Genomic DNA, 18,529 nt, shown 5'->3' with positions numbered 1-18,529 from the left:
TCCCTAAAGGGCGTATAGATATACTAATTAACAGACTGCATAAAAATATCATTTAGAACATAATGAAATGTTTAATTGCAATCAGATCCAATAACATTCTTTGGATAGGCAATAAAATAATTCTCCTTCAACGATCATTGGAATGTATAACATTGTAAAATAAGAGTATAGAAGTATCTAAGCATACAAGTATAATTGCACTTGCAGGTCTAGGACTAGCCTTGCTCATCACGAGCTAATCACGGGTTACCACGGCGGCTACTCATGATTCAAATGAGTTGTAATTGCCGCAGCTGAGCGTCTGTATGCAGCGGGGTTAATTACCCATAATGCCGCCGTCCGCCCTGCGTTTCAAAGAGCTTGCAAGCGACCTATTGGTTGCTTTGCAAGCCTTGCTGTAGCGCACTTCCTCCTTCCGGCTTGAAAGAGGAAGTGCTCCATAGCAAGGATTTCAATGTGACACTTGCAAGCTCTTTGAAACGCAGGGTGGACGGCGGCATTATGGGTAATTAACCCCGCCGCATACAGCCGCTCAACTGCGGCAAATACAACTCATTTGAATCACGAGTTACCACCGTGGTTACTCGTGATGAGCAAGGCTATCTAGGACTAAGTCAAGCGCCCCAGAGACATTTCAGCTTATTCCTAGACCTGCATTGCTGTATACTCCATCCCTATTGCCTGATGAAGCAGGGTCATTCCTACAAAACGCGTTGTAACGAATCTTGGATCTGTATAAATAAATGATTTTGTTGATACAACATCATTACTAATTTGTATCTACTTGGAGGAGGTTAGTCCACCTCTGCCTCCTTTATTTTTAAACATTTTACCTTTTTTTTTTATCCTACTGGTGACTGTTTGCTTTTACATTGTACAAGTCCACCCTTGGTGGAGGGGCGATACCCCTTTTTCTGATCTACGGAGAGTGACTTTTTAATCCTGATTGGGGGCAGGTCTAGCAGGTCCACCTGCTTTTACAGTGGTTGCCTGAGTGGTAACCCTCATTTGTGAGTATAACGATACTTACTTATCATTATCTCCTCCATAACCAGTACATGCTACACTATATTGGGCTCTTGGTGTCCCGTTTTCTGTATCAAACTGAGAAGTTGGGGGTCGGATGATTTTTGTACCAACTCCACAGCCCCGCCTCCATCCAGCCACCAATGATGGGATATGTATATCTCTACATGTAACTGCACAAGACTGTGTTGATTGATTATGCACTGGATATGCACTTTACATGTTCACACACAATTGGAAATTTCTCCTGGATTTATTCAGGGACTTGTACATCGTCTTGTGTACATAGCTTATGACTGGGGTATTCCCTGCTGCAGCAAATGCTGGAATTAACTCATTACACAACCAGCAGTGTTCGAGAGCCTTCCCGTTCCTCCTAAGATCCCTGCGTTCCACCGCGTGACCGATGGGTTAGAGACTGCTCTATTTTCCGTGGCGGGGGGTGGGGGGTTCCACCACCTTCAGAGACTGAGTGCTCCCGAAAATGGCCCGCTCCATACTGCGCATGTATAAGCACGCATCCTTGACAGAGTTCCCCAACCCTGTCCTCAAGGCCAACCAACAGTACATGTTTTGCAGAAAACCACAAACATTCACAGGTGAGGTAATTAGTGCTTTAGCAGTGCGGATTAATCACCTCTGTGGATTTCCACAAAACATGCACTGTTGGTGGGCCTTGAGGACAGGGTTGAGGAACACTGCTCTATAGGGCCCAGAGTCTTCCCTTTCCTTAGGTGAGTATCTGTTTTTTCTTTTTATTTACACTTCAGACTCCCATTAAAGTGGAACTCTAGGCTAAAGCTTTTCTTATTTTGCACAGCTTGTGGAAGGGTTAGACGCTCTGTCAGGCTGTGTCCCCATTGTGCAGATTATCCCCTCACTTCCTGTCATGTGACATAGGCACCAGGGCAAAGAGTCAGGGGAAGTCCAGAAATGTATGGTTGTCATGGGAACAGGTGATACATTTCCAATGAGGACACTTGTTCCAGTGACATCTGTCTGAGGTGGGATTTCCACCCTCTTCTGGGGAATGTGCTGTTACTTCCTGTGAGGTTTATGAGACAGGAAGTGGTGAGAAATCCTCTCTGTGGGCTCACAGACAGAAATATAAAACGGACAAATTTCCTTTCCCTCAGAATGAGAAAAAAAGAAAAATATATCCGGAGTGCTACCAGTATTCTACTTGCTATGCAGCAATGTAACCTATATATGACACAGCAGTATATTTTATCAGCCCTACATTATATTATCTCCCATCTCCTGGTTGCTTCTCCCACATATCTTTATAGAACCTTTCTGTACAGCTAATGCAACATGGAGGGGCTCAGTGAAGTTTGCAGTGAAGGTGTGGAGGTGTCTGATCGGGACACACAGATCATAAAAGGACAGCCGCCCGGCCTCATAATCCAGATATATCCTGACTCTATTACTGGAGACATTGTCAGGTAACTGGATATCGTTCCTGTCATGTACCACATAACACTGATTATTCTTCTTGCCCAAACACCAGGACTTGTTATTACCCCCAATCCATGACTGATTTCCCCTCTTGTCTATACTGGGGTAACACATTCCTACATAGCACCACTCTGATTTACTGACATCCACTTCCCAGTAATGTCGCCCTGAGGAGAAACTCTGTCTGCTGATCACCTGACAGTATGTCTGACATCTCTCTGGTGTTTGTGGGCGATTCTGGCTGATATCTGACCTGGATACAATTTTCATGTTATCTGATATATGTAGCTTATTATGAGCTGTGTTTATATCCAGTGATATGTCTGTAGCCTCCTGTATGATGCAGCCTCCAGTTACCCCGGCTATTATATCAGATAACCCTGTGTATAATGTGTGTGAGATGAGAGCCACATCCAGATCCCGTCCATCATGTCTCTCTCTGTCCTCCTTATCCCCCTCCTCAGTGTCACACAAGTCACCTGTGTGTGATTCCTGTAAGACAGTCTGTGGGTCAGTCATGTTACACAGCTCCTCAATGTGACACATCTTCCTGGACAGCTCGGCCTTCTTTATTTCCAGCTGCTGAATGAAATCAGCCAATGGCAGAGAAAGCTGCTCCTCCTGCCTGGAGACCTCTCTCAGGACTCTCTTCTCCAGGTCGTCCAGCTGTCTCCTGAGGTCTCTAAACAGGCCAGTGACTCTCTCTGTTACACCAGATGACTTTTTATGGACTTTTCTTTTGTTCTCCTGCAACCTCTGGACTTCTTTCTCAGTCTCCTCTGTCTTAGTGATCAGTTCCTGCAGATAATCTCTTAGTTTCTGCTTCTTCTTCTTGGAGGCCACATCCAGCGTCTCCACATTATGACCCTTGTGGCCTCCGGCCAAACTGCAGGATACACAGATACAGGCAGTGTCCACAGTGCAGTAATATTTATACACTTCTCTATGGACGGAGCATTTCCTGTTCTCCAGGGAAGTGGTGGGGTCACACAAGACGTGTTCTGGTGACTTGCTGTGGACTCTCAGGTGATTGTCACACAGAGAAGCTTCACAATGCAGACAGGACATAACAGCCGGTACAGGAGAGTGAATACAGTAAGTACAGAAGACTCCAGTCTCTTCCTGATCTGGCTGAGCAGAGCTGAATCTCTCCACAATGTTACACAATGTTATGTTTCTCTGCAGTGCCGGCCTTGCCTGAAATCTTTTTCTGCATTCGGGACAGGAATAAACTCCAGCCCCCTCCTGTGTATCCAACACCTGATCTATACAGAACCAGCAGAAGTTGTGTCCACATCTCAGGGTCACAGGATCTGTATAAATGCTCAGACAGATGGAACAGTCCAGCTCCTTCCTCAGATCAGCAGACGCCATTCCTGACAGCAGAGGAGAGAAATGAGAGTGAAAGTCTGAGAGGTGCAGAAACTAGAGGGAGTCTCACACAGGGATTGCTCTTCTGAGTAGCTAAGAGTACGTAGCTACTCCGATTCAAAATGTAAATTAAACAGCTGTGACCGCGGGAGGCGGGGGATGACTTATCCCTGTGTCTGGCGGATCCTATGCCTTCCATCCGCGTCACACATTGCGTTCCTTGTCACTCCCACCCTTTCGCCTTCAAGTCGGATGAAGGAAGCATGGGAGTGACATGGAATGTGACGTGTGACACGAATGGAAGACATAGGATCCGCCGGACACATGGGTAAGTTATCCTTCCACACCTCGCGGTTACAGCTATTTAATTTTGAATCCGAGTAGCTACAGACTCTTAGCTACTAAGAAGAGCAACCCTAGTCTCACATTTCCTGTACACGGTGTGGTGGAGATAACCTCCCAGTCTCTCTGTATGGCAAACATACACTAAGGAACAAAAATCTTCCTAAAACTTAAAGAGACTCAGAGGTGAGTCATAAGTCCATTTGTTTACTTACCGGGGCTTCCTCCAGCCCCATAAGCATGGATGCATCCCTCGCTGTCCTCCTGCGATCTTCCGTTTAGCCGCTGTGAGCCCCGGTAACAGGCTAAGTGATGCACAGTAGGTCCACGCATGCGCAGTAGACACGGACTGATATCACTGAGCCTGTTACTGGGGCTCACCGCGACTGAACAGGAAACCGCAGGAGGACAGCAAGGCACGCATCCATGCTAATGGGGCTGGAGGAAGCCCTGGTAAGTAAAAAAACTGACTTATGACTCATCTCTGAGTCTCTTTAAGGTGGCCGTACATCAAGCGACTTGGCGGCCGATCAACCATCTGATTTGATTATTTTAAATCGAATCAGATGAAAATTGGTGCTGCCAAGTGCATTCCCGATCGATGATGCAACCAATTTTGGACCAAAATTGGTTAAATGAATCGGACATACTTCAAGATGTTGGGCCGTCGTGGTCAGTTGAGTGGGGTGAGCAATATCGGGACAAATGCAACAACCCCCCCCCCCCCCCCAATGCTGTCCCCCTAACATTCAATGTGCCCTCCCTGCCCAGTACTCTATACATTACAAGTCCATGTCCGCCGCTGGCTCCAGCTGCCATCTTCCATCCCACGTGGTTGATGGCATACACGTGGGCGAGTGTGATGTCACACATGCACACACATTACTCCAGCAACCACAAGGGGCGCATCGGCGTACGCAGACAGGTAATGTATAGACTGGGCACTGGGGAAGGGCAGTGTCGGACTGGCGAGGTGGCAGATACCTGTGGTGTATGGACAGAGGACAGCGCCCAGAGGCAGTGGCAGACAGGGCTGTGGAGTCGGAGTCATGGAGTCAGAGCAATTTTGAGTGCCTGGAGTCAGGAAAAAATGCACCGACTCCGACTCCTAATGAATTGAAACTGTAATTCAAATAGAAAATATGATAAAATGTTCTATTTCTCAGATAATACTCATAAATAAATTATATATACAGTAATAGCTGTGCTTAGTCCACAAAAATAGACAAGACAAGACAAATAACATTTATATTGCGCTTTTCTCCTTGCGGACTCAAAGCGCCAGAGCAGAGCAGCAGCCACTAGGGCGCGCTCTATTGGCAGTAGCAGTGTAAGGGAGACTTGCCAAAGGTCTCCTACTGAATTAGTGCTGGCTTACTGAACAGGCAGAGCCGAGATTCGAACCCTGGTCTCCTGTGTCAGAGGCAGAGCCCTTAACCATTACACCATCAGCCAACTGCTGATGGTGTAAATGAAAATGAAATAAACCAATCAAAATTAGTTACTTGTGCTGCTTCAGTAAAGCAGTCCCCGTATTTTTAAAGTCAGATATAGACATCTGATTGTGACTGTATATATGATGTGTACACAGGAATCTCTTGTATATACACGAAATAACATCTATGCTGTAAGAATAAAGCCTGATGTGTAGCTGTGTCACTAATAGAGATGGTCAATGAGATGGAAATAATTCTGCGTTGATGCTGATTTATGCAAATGTATGCACTCCCTTTGCTGATGAAATCAAATAATTTGATATGTTAAAATTTGGTTTGGTGACTACGAATTAAAGGGTACCTGAGACGGATGAAAAGAAAAAAGTTTTATACATACCTGGGGCTTCTTCCAGCCCCCTTCAGGCCAATCAGTCCCTCGCTGTCCACTTCCACCACTTGGATCTTCTGCTTTGGGTCCCGTGTAATTCAGCCAGTCAGCGCTGTCCGGCCGCATGCTGCTTCCACAGCGAGTAACATTCTGCACCTGCGCAATAGTGCTGCACAGGTGTAGTATGCTCCTGGCGGCGGAGTGTGTGCATGCGCACTACGCCAGACTGGATCAAGTACCTGGACTCATAGCAGAAGATCCAGGTGGCGGAGGAGGACAGCGAGGGACTGATTAGCCTGAAGGGGGCTGGAGGAAGCCCCAGGTATGTATAAAACTTTAATTTCATCTGTCTCAGGTTTCCTTTGTTACACAGTAGTACTATACTCTACATATGCACTCCCCACAGAGCTGCAGGGAATCCACTGAGAATGCTGTGCACATTGAACACAGAGGTGTTGTCTATCACCCATAAACCTGGTTCAGATTGTGCATGAAGAATGTGTAATAGAGGAAGAATCTCCTTATTCCCCTGCAGAGTACCTGCACATCACTCTTACATGTACCCACACTTACATTGCCTAGGGCCTGATAGATGTTCTTTGTTCCGACTCCTCAACTCCGACTCTTTAGTCTAATATTTACCAAGGCAATGGATTCGGTTCAAAAAAGCATCCAACTCCGACTCCTCAGTTTATTGAAACCACCGACTCCTCAGTTTATTGAAACCACCGACTCCAGGTACCCAAAATTGCTTCGACTCTGACCCCCAGAGCCCTGGACAGATAGGCACCCTGCAGTGGGTGACACAGGACAGCTAATGTATAAATGTACAAGTGGGTAAATTTATACATTATTGGGGTCAGTGGTGAGGCAACGGACGCAGCCGATTCCTGCGCGATTTCATGTTGAAATCGATCGGGAAACGTCCTGCGGTGTATGGTCGAATCTGCCCATGATCGTTAGATGTATGGACACCTTTAAAATCATATTAGTTTTTGGGGAGTAATTTTGAAATTTAGTTTAGATTTTGTGTTTTGAGTTTTTATTAAACTCAAAACGTACACTAGACCCTTGCTTGACACATTACAGGAAAAAAGGTTACAGGAAAAAAGGTTATGAAAATTAAGGCCTCGTTCACATCTGCTGCGCTGAAAACGTGTGAAAGCGCGTGGTAAAAACGCATGCGCTTGTGCGCGCTTTAGTGTGCGTTGCGCTGCGCTTCTTTAAAGCACGTTTTGCTTGTTGTACCAGCAGCAGTTGTCAATAAAACTTTGTTTTTGTATGTAAATGTATTTTTTTTCTCCAATTAGGGGTAAAAAACGCATGCGCTTTTATGCGCTTGTACACGCTTCTATGCGCTAAAAAAGCGCACCCATTCACTTGCATTGATGTGCGCTTTCCAGCTCAACGGACAGAAATGCATGCAACCCTACGTTTCTGTAACGCTGCTCAGCGCAGCGCAGCGCATAGATGTGAACCAGCTACATTTAGTTACATGGAAAAATCAATACCTTGCTGAACGCACAGGGCAGTGCGCTGTGGAAAGCCCACAGAAACGGCCCTGATGTGAACGAGGCCTAACTGGAACACTTTTTGCACAGAAATCCAGCAGAAGCTGAACACCAGGGAGGTTAAACTACCCTCCAGGTCCCGGCCAATCTCCATTATAAGACTATGGGAGCCACACCTGCTATAGTAAACTCTGATATAATAAAACTTCTGTTATAGTAAACCTGTTTTTTTGACCCTTACGTGATGCTGACTCTGCATATAGTAAACAGAGGGTCATATGTCAGTGGGCGGCACATGCGTCATATGTCAGTGGGTGGAGCATGCTTCATATGTCAGTGGGCGGCACATGCGTCATATGTCAGTGGGTGGAGCATGCTTCATATGTCAGTGGGTGGAGCATGCTTCATATGTCAGTGGGAGGTGCATGCGTCATGTCAGTGTGAAACCCATGGTCTGATGCCTGATAACATTTGTAAGACAAGAAGAATGGCACCGGCGCTGGATATACATTACTGTACAAATAAGCAGCCTGGGGAAAATGAGGAATAATGTAAACAAACAAAAGAGGATGCAGCAGGGCTACTTGCTACAAAACTAAGAGTGGAGAGTGCTAGTTCCCACCCACGGAGGTATCGGAGCCACTCACATTACACATGTGAGTGGCTTGCCATGACTGACTGCATTTTGAAGAGCTGCTTCATGATTGGCTCAAGTGTGAGCAGAAAGTTTTTCAGGACACGTGCTGCAAGTCTCGCCAGCTGGAAGGTTCACGGGAAGGGCCCAGGGGGTAACCCAACAACCCCTTTACCCCTTGCCTCTCCTCCACAGTGCAATATGTAAGTGTATGGTCTCAATATGATCCTGCAAAATAGAATATTGCAATCCTGGTCAGGTACCTCTCCCCTGTGTCTGTGCTGCCCCCCACTCCCTCTGTCCTCTGTGTTTGTCTCTCTGCCTCTCCTATTCCTGTCTCTCAGACCTCCCCTCTCCTCTCCCCCCCACAGACACTGACACTCCTGTCTCTTTCCCTTTACTGTCTTTCACCTTCCTCTCTCTACCTTTCCCCCACTCCTATCTCTGCATGATCTCTCTCCCACCTTCATCTCCCTGAAAACAAATAAAGAATTCCATAATCATAGTCTAATGCCCTACCATATTATTATGTATTTATATAGCACTGACATCTTCTGCAGCACTTTACAGAGTACATAGTCATGTCACTGATTGTCCTCGGAGGAGCTCACAATGTGTATTTATGTAGTACCAATTTCTTCTGCAGCACTTTACAGAGTACAATCAAGTAGAGAAAGTTGGATCTGCACTAGATCGAAAGGCAGTGTTGGGAGAAGCAGGTGCTTTGATTGGGCCTCCAGACATCATAGAAGTTGATACTGAGAGTAGGAGAGCAAAAGATTCAGGTCACTAATCACAAGGATAAGTTCAACATCACCATTTTTCCATTCCCAACAAAAATTGCAGTGTATATGGCCTGACAGCCATTTCACAGGTAAAAACCCGCTTCGTCAGAGGCAAAAAGTGGATGGTATCTACATTTTGGCTCTGACGAAGCGGGTTTTTACCTGTGAAACGGCTGTCAGGCCATATACACTGCAATTTATGTCGGGATTGTTGGGAATGGGAAGAGGGGCCTTTTACAATGGGGCGGTGTATTGCGGTATTATTACCACACCCCATCGCAGGCCAATGAAAGTCCATGGGGACTTTCCGACGGACGCGGTATGGGACTTCTCGCTACATCCCTGACGCTAGGATAAATCTATGTTACCGTGCGGTTCTGCAGCGACGTGCAGCGGAAAGGAAGTCATGTAAGTCTATGACGACATGTGTGTGTAAACCCACTGCAAATTTTACGTGTCGCACATGCGCAGAAGCATATTTTAGAAATACGTTTCTGTACACGTGATCGCTTCGGCAACAGGAAGTAAGCATCACTTCCTGGTTGGCCAGGTGCCAGATGGCAATTACCGCGTACTAACATGGTAATCCCGAAGGCCTGTTTTTGGCGGTGTGGTGCGGGACCCCGGGTTGCACTGCTACCACCAATCCCCAGTGTGAAACCAGCCTCAAGGTGCAGTTGAACTTATCGTAGTGATCGGGGACAGGAATCTTTTGCTCTCCCACTCCCATTTTTACAGAGTACATAGTCGTGTCACTGACTGTCCTCAGCTCAGAAGAGCTCACATGCTAATACTGAGAACCTTTCAAGTATCCCCCCCCCCCCCCCCTCCTTTTGAAAATCCTGGGTTTGCCCCGGCCACAGAGAGTGCCGAGTTGGTGAAAATACAGTGACCGGATTTTTCTAGGCTCAACCTGGGATGGGAAATGGGCGTGTCCATGACCGTGGTGGAAAAATGGGCATGTCCATGACATGGTGTGGGTGGAGCAAACTAATGTAACTGAGGCAGTGGGCCAGAGTTTCCTCCGAAAACACAGATAGACAAAGTGACCCTAAGGGTAATTAGGCAATGTTCCCTAAATGCATAAGAAAGCAGTGTTCCCACAATGATGTAGTGCAGTGATCTGAAAACTTGGGAAATGGGAGATTTGCATCATGGATGTCAGTCCATGACATGACTATGTACTCTGTAAAGTGCTGCAGAAGATGCAAGTGCTACATAAATACATAATAATGATATGTCGGCACAGTAGACTTTGACTATGGCTGGGATTAGATTGTGAGCTCCGCCAAGGACATGACTACATTCTCTGCAAAGTGCTGTGTTAGATGCCAGTGCATCTATGATGACTATGGTGGGATTAGATTGTGTGCGAAATCTGCAGAAGCTGCCGATGCTACAGTATTAGCATACCATTTAATAATTATGAGCCCCCAAAATGCCAAATGCTGCAACAATAACCCCAAAGTAGCAAATGCAGTCTCTATGACCATCAAATAATAACTGCAGCAACTGTTACCTCCGACACATGAATTGCAATAACCGTTACATAAGACAAATGAAATGCAACTACCGTTACCTCTGACATATGAAATGCAGCCGAAAACAATTACTCCGACTCCGCAAACAGTAAATGGGGCAAACATTACCTCATGCTGCCACAGAGTCCCATGGCTGGGACACCCAGCAGCCAAAAGTGGGACATAACCTGGGACACATTGCAGCCTGGGACAGGGGACCCTGAACCTGGGACGTGTCCCAGGTAAAACGGTACATCTGGTCAGGGTAGTGAAAAGTAATTGCAGCCTTAGGCCTCGTTCACATCATGATACGCTTCTGTGCGCATTTGGAAGCACGTATGATGTGCGCCATGCAAGAACGGCAGAAGGGCACAGACAGCCCTTCTGACGTACACATCATAGGCGCTGCGCAGCTGTGTAATGAGCTATCATACTGCTGCATGCGTTCTGTCCATAAGCACAGCTCTGACCCATTCACTGTAGTGAGTAGGATCAGCAGTGCAGCGTGTAGCGGCACGGATGGCGTTCAATCTTACGCATTCTGATCGCACGGCCATGATGTGAACGAGGCATTAGACTGCTAGATGTGGGAGAGGTTATGGAAACACTATAATATTTTTACATTAATATGATAGACAAACTATTCAAACCTATTCACACACAATCCAGCACTAAGTAATATACACACTGCAGCAGAGAGACCCCCACCTGCTCAGCACACTCAGGCTAATGGGGGCTCCTCCTGGCTGCTGATCACACACAGCTCCCTCTCCCAGCTACCAGGGGACACAGGCAAGGCTGCTGCAGGCTCAGAGAATCCGCGGGAGAATGGAGGGGTGGGGCTGGTCACATGACTGTGTGGTGGAGGCTCAGAGCAACACAGCCTCCCAAAAGTGTCCTCAGTGCATCAGGCTGTGGTCTCCTCCTGTCTATATGTATGACTGTTGTGCTGGTCTACAGCAAGATGGCTGCCACTGCTGATACTAGCAGACAAGGCAGAGTGTTCTCTAGTGACAGCTGGGCAGTATTGACATTACACTGCAACTCTATCACCACAGGAGTCTGCCTGCAGGTGGCAATAGAGACAGCAATAAAAAAAATTAAACAAATCTGGGCTGCAGGTAAATTCTTGGATAACTTTGAGGTGTCCATTAAAAAACTCTTTCTTAGGGCTGGTGCACACCAAAAACCGCAAGCAGATCCGCAAAATGCTAGCAGATTTTGAAACGCTTTTTTTAATTTTTCTATGGCGTTTTGCTAGCGTTTTGCGGATTGCTGCTGCGGTTTTCAGTATAGTAGATTTCATATATTGTTACAGTAAAGCTGTTACTGAACAGCTTCTGTAACAAAAACGCCTGCAAAACCGCTCTGAAGTGCCGTTTTTCAGAGCGGTTTGCGTTTTTCCTATACTTAACATTGAGGCAGAAACGCATCCGAAATCCAAAAAATGCCTCACCCAGGCATTTTTCGTTTCTGCAAAACGCCTGCCGCTCTGGTGTGCACCACCCCATTGAGATACATTGACCAAGCAGATCCGCAGCCGCAAGCGGATCTGAAAACGCCCAAAAAGCCGCTCGGTGTGCACCAGCCCTTAAAGAGAATCTATAACGAAAAAAAGTTCCACTGGGGTGGACTTACCTCGGTAGGGGGAAGCCTCTGGACCCTATCGATGCTTCCCCCGTCCTCCTGTGTCCCACGACAGTCTCGCTGCAGCCCACGGAACGCACAGCCGACAATTTGTCAGGCTGTGCAATATTTACCTTTTCTGGCTCCAGCGGGGGCGCTGTTGCGGCTCTCCGCATGGAGATAGGTGGAAAATAGCCGATCTCTGTCGGGTCCGCTCTACTGCGCAGGCGCAGGAGACTGGCGCCTGCGCAGTAGAGCAGCCCGACGGAGATCGGCTTATTTTTGCCTATCTCCATGCAGAGAGCAGATACAGGTAGTCCTCGGTTAACGAACGAGATAGGGACTGTCATCTCGTTCTTAACCTGAATCTGTCCTTAAGTCGAGACAGCGCCGGATTGCAGCATTTTAAATGTTTTTTAAGTACTTTTACATTGTTCTAAAGACGCCATGTGTGTGTGGGGAGGTGAGCAGCTACATACCGCACACCTCCCGTGCCCTGGCGTCACCCTCTGCCTCTGAAAAACACCTCCGTATCATTAAACAGATCCTCGCCCTCTGACCCGGATACTGTACACGCTGCGCATGCGCAGTATGCCGGGTCACCTTCCGGCCTGCGTCAGAGGACGCCGAGTCGCCGATCTGTGTAATGATACGGAGGTGGTTTGTAGAGGCAGAGGGTGACGCCAGGGCACGGGAGGTTTGCGGTATGTAGGTGCTCACCTCCCCACACACACATGGCGTCTTTAGATCAATGTTAAAGTACTGACGTCATCGACGGGGCGGAGCTATCGGCGGCCCGTTTGTATCGGCGGGGTGTTCATAAAGCGGGCGTACGTAACCCGAGGACTACCTGTACTGCGCCTGCGCTGAAGCCGGGGAGGTAAATATTTACATCGCCGCCGCTCCAGGAGGATTTTCGCCGCCGCCGTGGGACCAAGGAGGACAGGGGAAGCCTCAATAGGATCCGGAGGCTTCCCCCACCCGAGGTGAGTACCCCCCAGGGGAACTTTTTTTGTTACAGATTTTCTTTAAAGTGTACCTGAGATGAATATAACTATATATCTTTTACTTACCCGGGGCTTTCTCCAGCCCCATAAGCATGGATGTGTCCCTCGCCCATAGCTCACAACTGTCCCTCTGTCACCCTTTCCTCCTCATTTGTCCCTCTTTCAGGACTTTGTCCTTCTTTCTATGTAAATATATATATTTCTCTACTACAAAATGTGTTTGATTGACTCTAAACTTTCTTCCCATCCTTTAAATTGATATACTATTAATTTTAAAATTTTATTATGGAGGAAAAATTAGCCAGGATAGAAAGGACCGGTGTGGTTTGAATTATAAAACAACATAGTTTTCTAATAAAATCTTTATGGTATGCGTGACTAGGGGTGTGTCGGGAGCATGATCAGGGGTGTGGCAGGGGGGTGGCTTAAGTGTCCCTCTTTCTCATCTCAAAAAGTTGGGAGGTATGCCCTCGCCGTCCTCCTGCTGTCTCCCATTCAGCCGAGGTGAGCTCCCTTAACAGGCTCAGTCACGTCCAGTCTGGGACTTCGGCGCATGCACAGAAGGTCCGCGCATGCGCAGAACTCCTGACTGGGCGCTACTGAGCCATTTACCAGGGGGTGATCGTGACTGAACGGGAGACGGCAGGAGGATGGTGAGGGACGCATCCGTGCTTATGGGGCCGTAGGAAGCCTCGGGTAAGGCCTGGTTCACATTAGCGTTCCCTGTCCGGATCCGCCTGATCGGATCCGGACCTTGTACTGTACAAACGGAACGTACGTTCCGCATAGCAATGCAAAGGCTATGCGGACGTTCACACGCGTACGTTCCGTACACTCCGGAGCCGGATCGGATCCGGACTCCGGAGGCTTTTCCAACATGCGCTATTTTTTGGGTCCGGCTCATCCGGCCCACGCACCCGGAACAGATCTTGACTGCACCATGCGGAAGTGGAAACCAATGGGGAACGGAATGCACAGAACACACAGGATGCAAACACCTGACGTTCTACCCCACTTCCTATGCGGATTCTAGCGGCCATTTCGGATGCGGACACATGGGCAGTAGTGGAGCAGCAGTGACTTACGTGCTGGAGGCCTGGAGCGTGCTGGAGCTGTTTGGCAGTATGTCGGAGGTGAGGCCTACAGCGGAGGACCTGGTTCTACTGGTGCACCAGGTGCACCTTCTGCAGACCCCAACAAGTTTAGGTACTTTTGTTATTTATTTTTTTTCCCCCAGATCCGCATGGCAGCCACGTTCACACCGCAAGAAATACGCATGCAAACAGACCGGATCCGCATCGCATGCGGATAGGTGCCGTACAGCTCCCATGCGTATCAGGTCCGGCTCCGATGCGGATCCGGTCCGTTTGCGTGACAGAACGCAAGTGTGAATGGGGCCTAAGTGAAAAATCTCAGCCCGAAATTGGTCACATATATCGGTTGGACATGCTACAAGATGTTAGCCCGTCGTGGTCGGTCGGGAGCGCGGTGGTAACGGCAAACAATATCGAGATGAGCGTTAAACGTGCCGAAACCCCCGGTGCTGTTCGCGTAATATATAAATGTATGTAATGTGTACATTTATACATTACCTGTCCCGTGTCGTGGTGTCTGTCCAACTCCAGAATCGACGCTCCTCTGTTAGCTCCATATACTCTGCCGGCGATTTGTAACATCACATAACCGGCAGCGTGTACGCTGCTATGGAAGAGTCGGGAATCCAGAAGGGCGGGCACCGCGACACAGGACAGGTAATGTATAAATGCACACATGCACACACATACACATTTATACATAAGGGAACAGCGGCGAGGAGGCGGTTGCCGCGGGCTCGGACGATTAGATTAGGGATTAGACTGTGCTCCTCTGAATACATTCAGTGACATGACTATGTACTCTGTAAAGTGCTGTAGAAGATGTCAGTGCTATATAATCTATATATATAAAATCGGATGTATGTATGTGTGTGTGTTTGTGTAGAGATGACCCGAACGGTTCCAGGCGAACTTTAGGCGGTTCGCGTTCGCCGGCGAAGGCGAACTTTTGCGGAAGTTTCGATTCGCCCCCATAATGCTCCATTGAGCAGAACTTTGACCCTCTGCATCACAGTTAGCAGGCACATTGTCACCAATCAGACTGCACTCACTCCTGGAGCCCCACCCCCCCTTATAAAAGGCAATGTGCTCCTGTCGTTTTACTTACTCGTCTGCCTACAGTAATTAGTTAAGGGACAGCTGCTGACAGACTCTGTTAGGGAGAGTTTAGCTAGGCTCTTGTAGGCTTGTTCCTAGCTGATTGTTATTCCTTATATTCCTCTCTCCCTCCTCCTGGAAGGAGGAGGATCTTGTCTTCCAGGGAATTGTAGTATTTCAAAAGCCAGCTTACATACCTTGGCTGGGAATTGAACCCAGGTCTGAGTGTGTGGTAGGTAGCTCACTTCACCACTATACCACCACCAACACTACGTGCTGAAGTCAGTCTAGCATGTACCATTATGATGTATCCAAGAGAAAAATTAGCTTGCTTAAGGATTTGTAGCATGTCAAAAGCTAACTCACATTAGCCAGGAATAGAACCCAGGCCTACCGCTCTGTAGGCTGCTATCCTAACCATTATACCACCAACACAACACACTACAATGCTACATGGTGAAGCACGCCTAGCATGTACCATTATGATATATCCAAGAGAAAATTGCTTAAGGATTTGTAGTATGTCAAAAGCGAACTCACATTGGCCAGGAATAGAACCCAGGCCTACCACTCTGCAGGCTGCTCTCCTAACCATTATACCACCAACACAACACACTACAATGCTACAAGCATGAAGCCAGCCTAGCATGTACCATTATGATATATCCAAGAGAAAATTGCTTAACTATTTGACATTCCTGGACATGAAACTCACGTCCAGGAAGCCATGTGCGCTCCTGCGCGTTCCCGCGGCCGATTGCGTGCGTGCACGTGTGCTCCCGGCCCGCGGTTTGTTAGCCAGCGAATCAGTGAATCGGGCAACGGTGCCCGATCACTGATTCCTCTCCCCCGCAGAAAAAGCGACAGCTTCTCTCGGAAGCTACGCTTTTTCTGCTTCCTATGTTCCTGTAATAAGGCAACAGCGGGCTGAACGCGGACAAACGTCCGCGTCCGCATCAGCAGCGCAACCGCCCGCATGGTCGCATGCGGAACGTGGAGAAACGTCCGCAGCGGTAGCACGATCCGCCGTTCAGTCGCAGACCTCTCGGCGTACTCCACGTCGAGGCTGCACTCCTGGAACACCTTCACAGGCCTCATGGCATTTGTATGATTCAAAAAGGAAAAGGTATACCATGCACAGGTAGGGCTATTCCGTACTGGGAGTGCAATCTTGCCAATGAGAGAGTAATTCCAGAATTGAAGGTAGAGCGGCCATGCACATCCCATATAAAACTTGGCTTTATTCAAAAATTGTTTAAAAAGGCATACGTTACATCACATCAGACACATGGAGAGAGGTGTACAAGCAGTGCAGGGAGGTCTACAGCCGTTTTGCGCCGTCTGTGCTGTGGCGCATCATCAATACAATACAATACAATAACATTTCTATAGCGCTTTTCTCCCATAGGACTCAAAGCGCTTAGGCTCTCTCAGATTCAGTAATTAGTAGGATGAAGTATTCACACAACAAAAGTTATATTTCTGCAAATGCCAAACTGAACAGGTGGGTTTTCAGTCTGGATTTAAACACGTCCAGGGATGGAGCTGTCCTGATCTGTTGAGGTAAGGAGTTCCAAAACGTAGGGGCAGCATGACAGAAGGCTCTGGGACCAAAAGTTTCCAAGTGGACTCTGGGTATGACTAGATTATTAGAACCTGTTGATCTGAGAATGCGGGGATTGCTACGCAGCTGCAACATATCTTTCATGTATCCAGGACTACCCACCCCCTCAAAAGTTACCCCTTAAATAGGTTCTTACCACAAACAGACTCGTGTAGCCAGTTCCCTCCTCCAGTCATGGCCGCATCGCCGGCAAAGTGTATGGAACGCACGCCAGCGGTGAAGTGTGGATTACTTCCTCTATGCGGAACGCATGTCCGGGAACGTCGTCTGCGTCACATCCGGTCGACGCTGCGTAAAAACATAGATGTACCACGCTGCGCTCCACTTCAAAACGTGAAAAAACATTTAGCCGCGTCGCATCCCTAAACCAAAATGCTCCATATTGCCATCTTGTGGCCAAAAAGGAGTATAGCGATCTACAAGCTCACTATAGCAATGGAGCCAGCTGGAGAGAGGGTTCAGAACACTTAAAAATACATTCCTTATTCAATTAGACAATAGAGCATATATATTAACCTTGCTTCGAATGGCCCAAATTCCAAGAGGAGGGGAGGAAACCGGAGATAAATTCTCTCCAATCTCATCACATAAATATCTAAATTCCAATTAATATGTTATGTATATTATTACTCACCACCCCCTAGAGTAAAGGGCCAGCAAAGCAAGGCCAAAAGAGTCTGTAAAAAGAAGAATAGGGAGAAAACAAATGATTAAAAGAGGGTACAACTTAGTTACATTATTAAAAACTTCTATCTGAAAGATAAATGTTACTATAGACAAGCATCAATCACATTAAATGAATACTGAAAGATTATTCTTCTCATTTAAGCCTAAAGGTCCTACCACATCAAAATAAGAGATCCAGAAACTTTCCCTCTGCAAAAGTTTGCGCTGCCAGTCTCCACCCCTTCTGTCCCGTCTAACTAGTTCAAGGCCTAAAAATCTTAATTTAGTTACATCACTGTTGTGAGCCTGACGAACATGCTCAATCACCCTAGGGCAACCCTCACCACTATGAACAGATCTGCAGTGTGCCTGGTAACGGTCCTTAAGCATGTTGGTGGTCTCACCAACATATATCCTTTGGCAAGGACAAACCAGAGCATATACCAAACCTTTGGTTCTGCAATTAATAAACTGTCTAATTCTGCACATCTGTCCAAAGCGGTAGAAGGTGTCCCCTTGCACCAGAAAGTTGCAACATGAGCACCGTTGGCATCTGAAATTACCCTTTGGGCGATTTGACCCTAACCAAGTCTGTGTTAGAGGACTAATAAACTCACTGTGAGATAATTTATCTTTCAGGTTCGGGACACGTTTATATGAAGCGCAAGGGGGAAAAGTGCTTTTTTCTTTTAACAATCTGTCCTGTTGTATAATCCACCAGTTTCTATTAATGGACTGCTTGATGGTCTCATACATTGGTGAGAAAGAAAAATGCATATAAAACCTCTCTGCTGTTTTTTGATAACCCTTTGGTTTTAACAAAGAAGCTCTCTCTCTCCCTGCTGCTTTTGAGAAGGCCTGTTCTATTACTTGTGATCGATAACCTCTGCTGGCCAGTCTGGCTTTTAAATCCTCTGACTGCATAATAAAGTCCTCCCATGAG

At 47.3% G+C, this 18,529-nt stretch overlaps 2 protein-coding genes across 2 annotated transcripts in view; both read right to left on the bottom strand.

Annotated features, from left to right (window-relative positions):
- Positions 1–18,529, bottom strand: part of LOC137519214 (E3 ubiquitin-protein ligase TRIM11-like) — a 138,291-nt gene that overhangs the window by 56,187 nt on the left and 63,575 nt on the right. The gene's annotated exons all lie outside the window — the stretch shown is intronic.
- LOC137519213 (E3 ubiquitin/ISG15 ligase TRIM25-like) lies at positions 576–11,296 on the bottom strand. Its single transcript, XM_068238073.1, has 2 exons — positions 11,180–11,296; positions 576–3,860 (listed from the first exon to the last, which is right to left on the bottom strand). The coding sequence occupies exon 2, from the start codon at positions 3,856–3,858 to the stop codon at positions 2,263–2,265; it is 1,596 nt and encodes a 531-aa protein (XP_068094174.1). The 5' UTR covers positions 3,859–3,860; positions 11,180–11,296; the 3' UTR covers positions 576–2,262.

Source organism: Hyperolius riggenbachi, chromosome 5 (genome assembly GCF_040937935.1).
Source record: "Hyperolius riggenbachi isolate aHypRig1 chromosome 5, aHypRig1.pri, whole genome shotgun sequence".
In the NCBI taxonomy this organism is placed as follows: Eukaryota; Metazoa; Chordata; class Amphibia; order Anura; family Hyperoliidae; genus Hyperolius; species Hyperolius riggenbachi.
This window is presented reverse-complemented; position numbering and strand designations above follow the sequence as displayed.

Bases quoted from the DNA above. Each gene is read 5' to 3' on its own strand.
- LOC137519213 (XM_068238073.1), bottom strand. From the start codon at position 3,858: ATGGCGTCTGCTGATCTGAGGAAGGAGCTGGACTGTTCCATCTGTCTG.